This window comes from Seriola aureovittata, chromosome 2, assembly GCF_021018895.1.
Source record: "Seriola aureovittata isolate HTS-2021-v1 ecotype China chromosome 2, ASM2101889v1, whole genome shotgun sequence".
In the NCBI taxonomy this organism is placed as follows: domain Eukaryota; kingdom Metazoa; phylum Chordata; class Actinopteri; order Carangiformes; family Carangidae; genus Seriola; species Seriola aureovittata.
In genome coordinates this window covers 26,864,333-26,875,750 of record NC_079365.1, presented here as the reverse complement: position 1 = coordinate 26,875,750, position 11,418 = coordinate 26,864,333, and the positions used below count along the sequence as shown (strand labels likewise).

Here is an 11,418-nt window from a genome sequence, read left to right as displayed (position 1 = left end):
AAAATATCTTTATGAAAAACTGGAAACTAGAAACTTCTCAGTCTTTCTGTCAGATCACAAGTTTCATTTCCTGAAATGTCAGTGAGTCTTGATCTGGTCACCAGAGGAGGAAACCCCGTCCTTTCATTGCTCCAACTCTCCACTGGTGAGACAGAAAACTCGGCTGGTGAGTAAAATATCGTCTCCCAACATTCAAATGTGCTGAATTACTGATGATAGAAATAAGACAATATTTTTGTTCAGTGTTTGTTTACGCTGCTCTGTCAACATTGGAACAGTAATCAACATTTATACTTAAATAAAAACTTACATAACCTAAAGTAAAGGTTCACTGTGACAGCTGATCTTTCTGCAGTAAGTAAGTTTTTCACAGAAATGAACTGAAATTAATTGTTGTCTGAAAGAAAAAAAAAAAAGTAAAAACCACTGGAATTATTTGAATTTTAAATTGAAATAAAGCTGTACAATAATCAAGTTAAATCAGATTAGATTTTATTCAACTATTATACTTTATTTCAAGTATTTTTTCCCGTCTTTACAGGGATGTGCTTTTATTTACATACTTTAGATTGTTTTTCTGTGTGGGGGCTTGGTCTGTTTTTACGCTGATTTTCTTCCTTCCACACAGACATTGTCTTCGGTTCATTTCTATACAAAATAACTTGCAGGGACCTGAGTCTTGCAGCAGGGAGATAATCTACTACTGTTAACATTTAGTTTCCTTTATTGTTAAATTGTGTGACATCATCTGCCATTACACAATACAACAAAACAGCAATCTGTAGTTTCATATTTTACGGTTTTTACATTTACATATAGATTAAAAGATGTTATTGTGTATAAATTAGGAACGTAGCCAGGAATGTATGAATATGAAGTTAAAATCACCCCATCCTGACTGCAGTTTGTATTGTTTGTATTTCATCTGTCCAGTTAACTGCTTAAATACGTTTTCCTGTAAATTCTTCAAGGTCTAAATAATGTCTCAAAATCTCAAAACCAAACACGGTCAGAAATGAAATTCTGTTGGATTCAGGCTGTTTCCATTTATAAATAATTCAATTAGCTATTAATTGTAGATTAGTTTCTAAAAACCCCAAGACAAAACACAAAGGTCATGACCTCAGTGTAAAGAACAGATACTTCATCATCATCATCACCATCATCTTCTTCTTCTAAATACCATTAACAGTTAACTCAGGTGTTTTGGACCATGGGAGGTCATTATGGGCTGGTGGTTCTGGTGGGCGTGGCCTTGCTTCTGACGACCGGCCAATGTGACACAAGTTGCGGTGGGAGAGACGGCCAGCCAGGAGTGGCAGGGACCCCGGGCAGAAATGGATGGCATGGAGTGAAGGGAGAGAAAGGACAGCCAGGTAAAAAATAATAATAATAATAATAATGTGCAAATACACAACAGCTGCTTCCTTTGTCCTTGTGTCTAATCACACTGTGACAAAACTCTTAAATATATTATAAACCCAAACATGTGTCCCATTCTCCCTAATGGGGAATGAGGCTGTGATTTGTTTACAAATCTGATTAAAAGTTGAATAAATGTTGTTGTTGTCCTGTTTTCTCCTCTGATATTTATTAGTCACAAGGCTGCTGTTAGTTTCATTAAACACCTCCCAGATCACACCGGTTAGTTTCATTACTGTTCTGTGCTGAGCCGTCACATCTGACACCTTTGCATGTTTAATAACTGCATTTTATGACAATTGTTCACAGGCAAACCTAAATTCTACATGTGTATATATAATCTATTATAAACTATTCACATCCAATACATTTCACTGTCAAACAGTCCTAGTAATTCAGAAGAGTCATCCATGTTTGAGAGGCACATAACTGGAAGTAGTAGTAACACTGGGGGTATGTTCTCATGTTCTCCCTGTGGAAATGACTCCCTTTGGATCCGACATCTCACATCAGCACTACGATCATAAAATATCAAACACTGTCCCGCCCTAATCATTTGTCTCGTTTGTCTCCAGCTGCGGTGGCCGACGGTCCGGTGGACGTGGGCGTCTTACTGAGGCTGAAGGGGGAGATGGGAAGTCGTGGCTTGCAAGGAGCCATGGGTCCTAAAGGTTACCGAGGAGATCTGGGAGCAGCGGGTCTCCCGGGACAACCCGGTGGCCCCGGCGCTGAAGGGAAGATCATCGGCGATGGTAATGACACGACTTCTGACCCCACAGCCTACAGCATGTGTCATGCTCACATACAGTGTATATATGTAATTACATATAGTTTATATCAGCTCAATACAAAACAAAATAGCTGACAGGACAGATGATAAACAGATAGAATAATAAGAAACAATGAAAACTGTGTCAACAAATCACCTCCATTATAAAAGAGACTTGACTGTTAGCAGGACTCTTCCAACTGCAAATATGGTAAATTATTACTCTCTGGATATTTTTTCAACCATGAAGGTTTTATGTTTGTAAAACTTTCCCAGAGCCTAACTACTAATGTGCACGTGCAGTGGGACGCACGACACACGTATCCAGCTGTTCTAATACATCCAATAAAACTTACATCACAATGAACACATACTGAGTTTAAAGGCCTTCTTAGTCAGATACTGTTTATCTTCTGAAAGATTGTGTGTAATTATATAAAACGATTATGTTACCGTTATGGACAGGTTGTCATTTGTCCTGTTGATTGGTTGTCAAACATCAAGAAGGCGGGTTCTATGAAGTATCTCATATAACCTCTTGTAATGGCACTGAGAGTACAACCCGTATTGATTGTGTGTGTGTGTGTGTGCGTGTGCGTGTGTGTGTGTCCTTTCTGCTTATAGGGCAGCACTCCTTTCAGCAGGCCCGTTCAGCCTTCTCGGTGATCAGGACTGATAACAGTTTTCCTCGCTTCTCACAGGTTCAGTTTGTCGTCCATCACTCCTCTCTGTCCCTCAGCTTGTTTCTACAAGTTTAAAAATCTGCAGTATTTGTATGAATTAAAGATGTTCGTTTCTTTAATGTCTGAACGTTGAGATTTGATACTGGCCATGCAGATAGTTTTATTTTTTTCTGGTCAGGTTTTGAGATGCTACTGTCTTTCCAGAAATAGTGTCTCTGTTAGTCTGGATAATCCACAGACCTCAATGTCAACAGTTTCCATAGGAACAACCAACAAAATGTTCAGAGTTTATTTTCATCACACAAATTTAATTGGAAAAATATACAAATACACAGCAGCACAGTCGTTCACCTGTTTTCTTTTCAATTTTTCAGGTTGTATCACTTTAATGTTGATCTTATACTGTCATCTGTGTGTGTGTGTGTGTGTGTGTGTGTGTGTGTGTGTGTGTGTGTGTGTGTATCAGACAGTAACCTACGACAGACAGGCTGTGGTCAACAAGCCTGGGGACTTTAACACGGCCACAGGTTACTTCACCTGCAGAGTCCCTGGTGTTTATTACTTCTCCTTCCACTCTATGGCCAAGGTAACACACTGCCGTCTGTTCTATGGCTGCTCTTCTGTCTGTGAGAGGAGACGCTGACCATATTGTCATTTTGTAAGACATAACATACAGGTTAGACATCAGGATGTGTTTTACAGCTCAGTACAGTTGACAGCTCCGTCTTCGTGCTGCGTTACAGCTGTTCTGTGTTCTGTAGGTCAACATGTGTCTGCGTATAGCCAGTGAGGCTCTGGTCAATAAGCTGGGATTCTGCGATTACAACAGGAACAATGACCAGGTGAGTTTCAGAGCTTCAGGACCACAGAGCTCGAGAGGAGGAAGAGGAGGGAAACTCTTTGATAAATTATTCTGAAAAGAGGAAGTCCACTGGACTGTGTTTTGGTTTCTCTCTCAGCTTAGCCTCAGTTCTTACCGTCGTGATTCTGTTTTTATCTGCAAGTCTCACCGTACACTTTTAAACCTTTATCTAACTTATCCTGATTGTGAGACACATATTTTAACTGTGATCAGATCCTTACCTTGATCTGATGTTAATACAGGTGAGTTTTCAAACACCACTTATATTGCTCATCAGGAATCCTCGCCGGCAAAAAACGTCGTAGATGAATGAGATCTATTCCTCTGCAGAGGCAGTTAAAGCAACACTTTGGCACCTGTGCTGTATTCACTATATAAAGCCACGAGGCCATGTCATCTATGTATAGTGACAGCTGAGTGTTGTCATGAAGACGTGACGTGATCGGCCGTGTTGTGTTTCAGGTGCTGTCAGGTGGCGTGGTTTTACAGCTGTCAGCCGGACAGAGGGTTTGGCTCGAGTCCTTTAAGGACCAGCAGCAAGATACTGATCAACGAGACACACGGGACAAACTGATCATCTTCAACGGCTTCCTGCTCTTCTAAAATCCAGTTCAGTCGTACAGCTGGAGTCGGTGCAGAAAACCAGCAGCGCTTCATGAATTCAGCTTCTAAAAATCCTCTGATTCCAGATCACATTTCTCAAAGTTGTTTTTAGAAGGACAATTTACCATAACAGTAATGTTTGTGAAACTATTACTCATGTTTCCTTTGCCTGTAAACTCACAGGTAACTAGGATTTGTTTCCTTCATATTGATGCATGTAAACCCTCTCAAGTTTGACGTTGTATGTGAATGCTACTGAAACAACATTAAAGTTTATTATTGACTGTTGGTTTGTTTGGTACGATGACTCGCATAATTTCATTACACAGCTTTTAGAGACAATCATGAACATCATGAATTAAAATCACATGCCAGAGTTTTCTTTCAATAACCGCCAACGTGCAGCAGTTCATCAGGGAGCAAAGATGTTCAAAAACGTCATGTAATATTAAAAAATCCTTTTTTAAAATCATGGATGGTTTGTTCCTTTCTACCAAACTTGCTTAAGTGTTCTGATTTTGACAAATACACAAAGACGACAACAAACGCAGGTACAAACAGGGACGTCTCTAACGCATAAATAGATCAAGATCTTCCGACATCCACAGAGAAAACTTCAATATATAAACATACAAACATCAAAAGCAGATCTGTTTGACCTCACTGCATTGAACGTCGTACAGAGGGGAAGTTTCCTGTTCCCCTCCAGTCTTTATGCTAAGCTAGGCTAAACGTGCTGGACTTCGCTCTGTACTGAACCAACAGAGATGACACTGATTTCCATCTTGTCCAAATGTCGTCGACGTCCGTAACAACTGTAAACACCAGCTCTCAAAATTTAGCCAAATGTTGATTTTATTGTAAACATTGCAGACCTCCATTAGGATGAATGAAATCTGTTTCGTTTGATTTATATCGCATGAAAAAGTTTCATGTGACCCTCTGAAAGTTGTAGAAGTGAAACATTTCTGGTTTTATACACTTCTTCTTTTAGGTAATCCCTCGTCTTTTGTCACTCTGGAACAACCTCAATTTGACGCCCTCCCTAACATCAATGTGTGTGTGTGTGTGTGTGTGTGTGTGTGTGTGTGTGTGTGTGTGTGTGTGTCTTTTCTTTTTTAAGTTTGGTTAAACTGCTGAAACTGCTTCTCAGAAGAACAGGGTTAAAGGTCCTGAACACACAGAGAGGAAACTGTTTGTATCTCTTCTTCTACAACAGTAACATTTCTGACAATCGTAGGGAACAATAGTGGCGATGGTTGGCTGTAAAAAAGATTTACAAATGTTTTCGTTTTATTAGACAGGAAATACATTGAACATGTTCATCAGGACTTAAAGGATACAACTGATGATATTCTACATTTTTGTTATTGTCCACCGATCCCATGAAAAGGCCAACGCCTTATTCTTAAAGTGCCGTACATGAGTAAATGTCCACTATGTGTCTAAACGTAGGTGGACACCCCTGTCCAAGTGTACTCTTGGTGTCCAGCTGTTTGCAGCTGGTTTTGGTCCCTTTGTTCCAGTGAAGAGAAATCTTACTGCTCCAACACGTAACGATATTTTAGCATATGTTAGCATACATCCATGTCGCAGAGGTTACCATCAGTTTCACCAAAAGTTAATTAACCCCAAAGATAAAACTCCCCAAAGGTTTCTCCAACGATCCGTATGAAAAATATTTAATCTACTGTCTACGTCTACCATGTTGCAACTGTGTGTCCTCTCCAGGAAGCTGGTGGGCTGCCATCTTTGTTTTCACAGCTTGGGAAACGAGTAGAAATCTGTTCATTATTCAGTGGATGAAACGACCTTCTGGGTTTTTTGAGGATCTTGCAGACAAACCAGTGGTTGTCTCTGTGACTCAAGTGTTTGATAAAACATGTGAGAGTTTGTGGCAGCAGTTTGGGAAAGTTCTTCTTTCCTGTTTCATGCCTCTGCGCACAAACCCAGGTCCATAAGAAATGTTTTTCCCAGTTTGCTGTGAAAAGACTGAACTGCACAAAACGCTGTGAACTGTGAACCAGAATCAGTGCTGAACCTCACTGATGCTGTTGCGGCTGAATGGGAGAAAATCCCTGGAGCTAGGATCCAAAGCCAGAGCAGCTGTTACAGCACATGTTGAACTCTCACATACGAATTTAATGTTTGGGTGTCCACATACTTGTGACCATGCTCCGAACTTTAGCCTGGTTTTGTGTCTCAGTTATGAAAATCTTAGAACATATGGAGCCACAAAAGGCTGATGAACGATAGAGGACAGGAGGTACTTTATTCTCTCTCTCTCTCTCTCTCTCTCTTCCATCTCTCTCTTCCATCTCTCAATAACTTCCCTAAATTGCAGAACTACAATCAGAAAGCTCAGAGAATAATTTCCGCAGTAAAAGATGCTGAATCTTTGGTTTTGTGTTCCTCCTCCTCCTCCGGCGGCTGCAGGACTCAGAGCTTCACTTCAGTTTGTGTTGAACTGGACGTGGTGGGTTTTATTTTCCTGTCTGTTCTCTCAGGTGAGTTTTTTATTCATCTTTTACATCTGTGTGTTGATGAAGTTTTAACAAATGAAAGAATCTGCTTTTGTTAAAAAAGTCGTTCTCCTGTTTCTCCTTCATCATCATGATTGTGTGTTTTTGTGTAAAGAGGACGTTGATATTTGATGTTGGATCGTTGCTCAGTTTGTTTGTTATTCTGAAGAATAAGTTCATTACTGTCAGCAGATGATTGAGTTGCTCAGATGTTGCTTCTCTCCTTCACCTCCTCTTTGTCTCCTCTTCTTCTTCACTTCCTCCATCTTCCTCTTCACGCTTTCGCTCTTCTCCTCTTTCCTCTTTGCCCTCTACTCTCCTTTCCTCCTCCCTCACCTCCTCGCCTTTCCTCTCCTCTTCCTCATCTTTCCTCCTTTTTTCTCCCCTCTGTTCTTTCCTTGTCTCCTCTCCTTCTACCCTCTCTGTCCCATCCTTAACCTCTCCTGTCCTCTCCTCCTCTCTTCCCTTTCCTTGTCTTCTCTCTTTCCTTTGTCCACCCATTTCCCTCCTCCTCCTCTCTCAATTCTATCCTCTCCTCCTTTCCTCTTCCCTAATCTCCTCTCCTCTTTCCTCCTCTCCTATCTTTTCTTCATCTCTCCTCATTTGTATGTTTATTTCCTTTCATCCTCTCCTGTCTTAATTTTCTTTTTCTCCTCATCTCCTCTCCCTCTCATCCCATCTTCCCTCTTCTCTTTTCCTCTTCTCGTTTCCTTACATCTTTTACTTTGCTCCTTTACTTCTATCCTTTCTTCCTTTCCTTATTCTCCTCCCAACTCCTCTCACCTTATCTCTCCTCATCTCCTCTCCCTCCTGTCAGGTTTCCCATCATGCTCCATCATTTTTTTCTCGTGATTGGAGCCTTGATCTCATTGGCTGCGCCCCTGCTCGTCGCCATGGAGTCCTGCCCAGCAACAGCGATGCCCGGGATGCCAGGTACGTGAATTCATGCATGTACTGTTGTCAGTGTGTCAGTGTCGGTGTGTGTACATATTTTTTTAATGTTTGTGTTTGTTTATCTTCATTCCATCCTCAGGTATTCCCGGTCTGCCCGGCAGAGACGGTCGTGACGGAGAGAAAGGAGAGAAAGGCGACCCAGGTACGTCCACAGAGTTGGTTTAGGAGCAGCCACACTGAGTCCCCTAAAGTTGGTGCACAAATACAGAAAGGAAGAAAACATGGACGCCTTGAAAGCAACAGTAAAACCCACAAACCTTTTAGACCCTTATCCTTAAAAACATTTCACTCAATTAAATAATTCACATGCAAGTCAAAGATTCACGCTGCTGAAATCATTTTATTCATGCCAAGGTACATTTGTTCCTGTTTTACCTGCAAACACAACAAGCAACAGCTTCATGGCAACATACAGGAACATCACCATGTTGTTTATGACTCACAGCAGCTGCTGCTTTTTGTAAAGATCATAAAAAACCACACTCAGATATTGGCACCGTGGACCCAGTCTGCAGTTCTTAGAAGGTGCAATACAGAACAACTCTGAGTGTTCATGACATGATCATGACAAGTAAATAAAAACTATTTAACTAACTAAATATGAACTGGTTTTTATCTTTGTGCATTAATCCATATTTGCATGAAAAAAAACACAAAATAAGTGACTTTTAATACAGAAACTAGAAGAAGGAATCTTTCTCTGAGAGTTAATGCTAATACCGCACATGCTGAGACGTATGCTAACGAAGCCAACTGGCAAATTAGCATAAAAACATTTGCTATTAGCTTAAGAAACAGAATGATCTCTGTTCAGCAGGAGATTAATTCAGCTGATATCGAATCACAAAATCTGATTAAACTGTAAATTCTGATTTGTTTTTGAAGGTGATAACTTTTTTGTTTCCTACTAATTTACTTGAGCAAACTCTCGCTCTTCCATCTCCGTCAGTGGACAGCGTTAGGTTAAACAACTGAGCGAGTTAACTGCTGAGCTTTGGTAGCTTCTGGTTGGTACGTGTATTTCTCATCTTTGGACAGAGTTACCTGTTTCCTGATGCTAAGCTTGGCTAATGTGACCTGACTCCTGCTCCATATTTAACACACTCATCTAACTCATCCATCAGAAAGAAAACAAAACACATATTTCCCAAAATGTTGAACTATTCCTTTAAACTGTCAGACAGCAGGTCGGTGTGGCTGGTTATTACATATATTATTACCGGCCTGTTGTTGATGTCTGCAGGAGCGGAGTGGCGAGGCGGCCTCGGCCCACAGAAGGGAGAGAAAGGGGAGCCGGGGCTGATGGGATTTGATGGTAAACGAGGTCAGAGCGGGGAACCAGGGCAACCAGGGAAGCTGGGGCTTGCCGGACCTCCAGGAGAACCAGGAGAACCCGGGTATGTAATAAGACATCACACTCAAATGACTGAGTGTAGCCCCAACCCCAGACCCTCAAGGGGGCCGTCTGCCCCAGATTCATCATTCAGTTTCATAAACTGAATGATGTTAACTGTATGAAACAGACAATTCCTGCTTTTTTTGTCTTGTAGAGGGCCCAAATGCCAAAATCTAGTTTTAATACCTTTAATATTCCAGTTAATATCTTGATCACATGGTGCATTTTCTGAAATAATTTATCATTTCATTAAACTAAATCAGGGAACAACAGGGAACAACAGGGGTTTAATCAGGGCCAGTAGTTTACAGGTTAATCCAGCTCTGGGCTTCACTCTGTTGTATCTGTGGCTGCAGGTCGACCGGAGCCATGGAGAAAGCCGCCTTCAGCGTGGCCAGAGGAACCAACGAATACCCAGACAAAGCCAGCGTCATTCGGTTCACCACAGTCATCACCAACATCAACGACGACTACAACACCGACACAGGACGCTTCAGGTGAGAACACCATCGGCTTTCTGGTCATATTATACAGAAAGTGACAGTAGTTTTATGACAAGTTTGTATCATAAAATAAAAAACTTTGGAGTCTAGATATTTGTTATTTTTATAAAGGTCAGTAAATGATTTTAGATTATTAAGATTATTTTTGGATTAGACAGCCGAGCTAGCAGCTCTGTGAGGCTGCATTTAGATGCTTTGCGCTAATGCTAACATCAGCATTCTCATACGCTCTCTAACACAGTCATATCCAGCTAATGTTTACCATGTTTTCATCTTAGATTAGCATGTTAGCAGGTTAACAATTGCATTAAACACAAAGTAGAGCGGAGGCCAATGGGAGTGTCAGTCGTTTTACAGATATTTGGTCACAAATCAAAGAAAAAGTCAACGGATCACCAAAGTAATTAAGTCAGAGTAGTTGTGTGCACGTCAGGTTTAATTAGCAACATTTCTACCAACTACATGTTTTCCTCAGGCGCCCAAAGTCATTACAGCTCATCTTGAAGGGGACATGAATGTCTGTCCAAAATATCATGACAAGTCGTTCTACAGTTTTTAAAACACTTCACTCAAAACCAGAAATGTTAAACTCATGGTGCCGCTCATGGTGGTTCCTCCTGGGACCATGAATCTGGACCAAAGTGGTGGACTCACCAAAAGACCGACATTACTATCCATGGAGACATGCTATTAGCTAGCATGGCTAAAAATTATCCAACAAATCCACTCACAGTGAATTAATGAAGTGTGTGTGTGTTGTAGGTGTCGGGTCCCGGGAACCTACTACTTTGTGTTCCACGCCTCTTTGGAGGACCGACTGTGTGTGCTGCTGAAGCTGGACAACAACCTGCTGACATCCTTCTGCGATCATCGCCGTGGGAGGAGACAGGTACGAGCATGAAACAGTACCACACATTCCTTTTATATCACATTATTCCTCCTCCCAAAAAAGATAAATGAATCCTCTCTGGTGTTTAACTGCACCGTGTTATTAAATCGGTTCCAGGTGACCTCGGGCGGCCTGGCGGTTTACTTGTCAAGGGATCAGGAGGTTTGGCTGGAGACAAAAGACTACAGAGGGATGAGAGGAAAACCGAGCGGTTACAGCATCTTCTCCGGTTTCCTGCTGCACCCTCACTGACCCAAAACCCCCTTCGCTTTTTACGAAACGCCGTTCCAGCAACACTTCAAGATTGAAACTGCAGGCACAATAAAGTCCTCCCTTCCTCCTTACTGACTCTTTCACCTTTTCAAAAAATACATACTCGTTACTTCTCAGTTTCACTTTTCATTTACCAGAAAAACACTTTTCACTAGAGCTCGTGATCTGCAGTGTAATTTTGTTGCAGGAATCAGGCACCAATAAAATAAATGTCAGACCCAGAGTTTATTTTAATGTGTGTGTTTATATGACAATACACTTTGGTCACCTTTCAGAAAGAAGGGATTTGTCTCCACTGGTGATTGGGGCCTTGTGTTTGTTTATCACCTTAAAACAGATTTATCACTTAATGCACAGGGCTGACTTTTTTCCATCTTTCTTCCATCTTCATTGAATCTTTGCATTTTACAGTTGAATGTATCATGCATCACACATCTGATCTGATTCATGTGTTGATTGTATCTCCTCCGTCTGAAGGCGAACACATTATTTGAACCATGAAAACCCAATAAACCCAAATAAAGAGCTGATAAAAACCTGAA

General features: G+C 41.2%; 2 protein-coding genes across 2 annotated transcripts; both read left to right on the top strand.

Annotated features, from left to right (window-relative positions):
• The first annotated feature begins 53 nt into the window (after window positions 1–53).
• Window positions 54–4,627, top strand: LOC130180982 (complement C1q subcomponent subunit C-like). Its single transcript, XM_056394692.1, has 7 exons — window positions 54–166; window positions 1,193–1,376; window positions 1,998–2,174; window positions 2,816–2,892; window positions 3,341–3,460; window positions 3,636–3,716; window positions 4,199–4,627. Exons 2-7 carry the CDS (start codon window positions 1,214–1,216, stop codon window positions 4,337–4,339), a joined length of 759 nt encoding a protein of 252 aa, XP_056250667.1. The 5' UTR covers window positions 54–166; window positions 1,193–1,213; the 3' UTR covers window positions 4,340–4,627.
• A 2,065-nt stretch (window positions 4,628–6,692) lies between these two features.
• On the top strand, window positions 6,693–11,418 carry LOC130183284 (complement C1q subcomponent subunit C-like). The gene is made up of 7 exons (XM_056398573.1): window positions 6,693–6,846; window positions 7,679–7,794; window positions 7,895–7,957; window positions 9,059–9,212; window positions 9,568–9,708; window positions 10,477–10,603; window positions 10,721–11,418. Exons 2-7 carry the CDS (start codon window positions 7,689–7,691, stop codon window positions 10,853–10,855), a joined length of 726 nt encoding a protein of 241 aa, XP_056254548.1. The 5' UTR covers window positions 6,693–6,846; window positions 7,679–7,688; the 3' UTR covers window positions 10,856–11,418.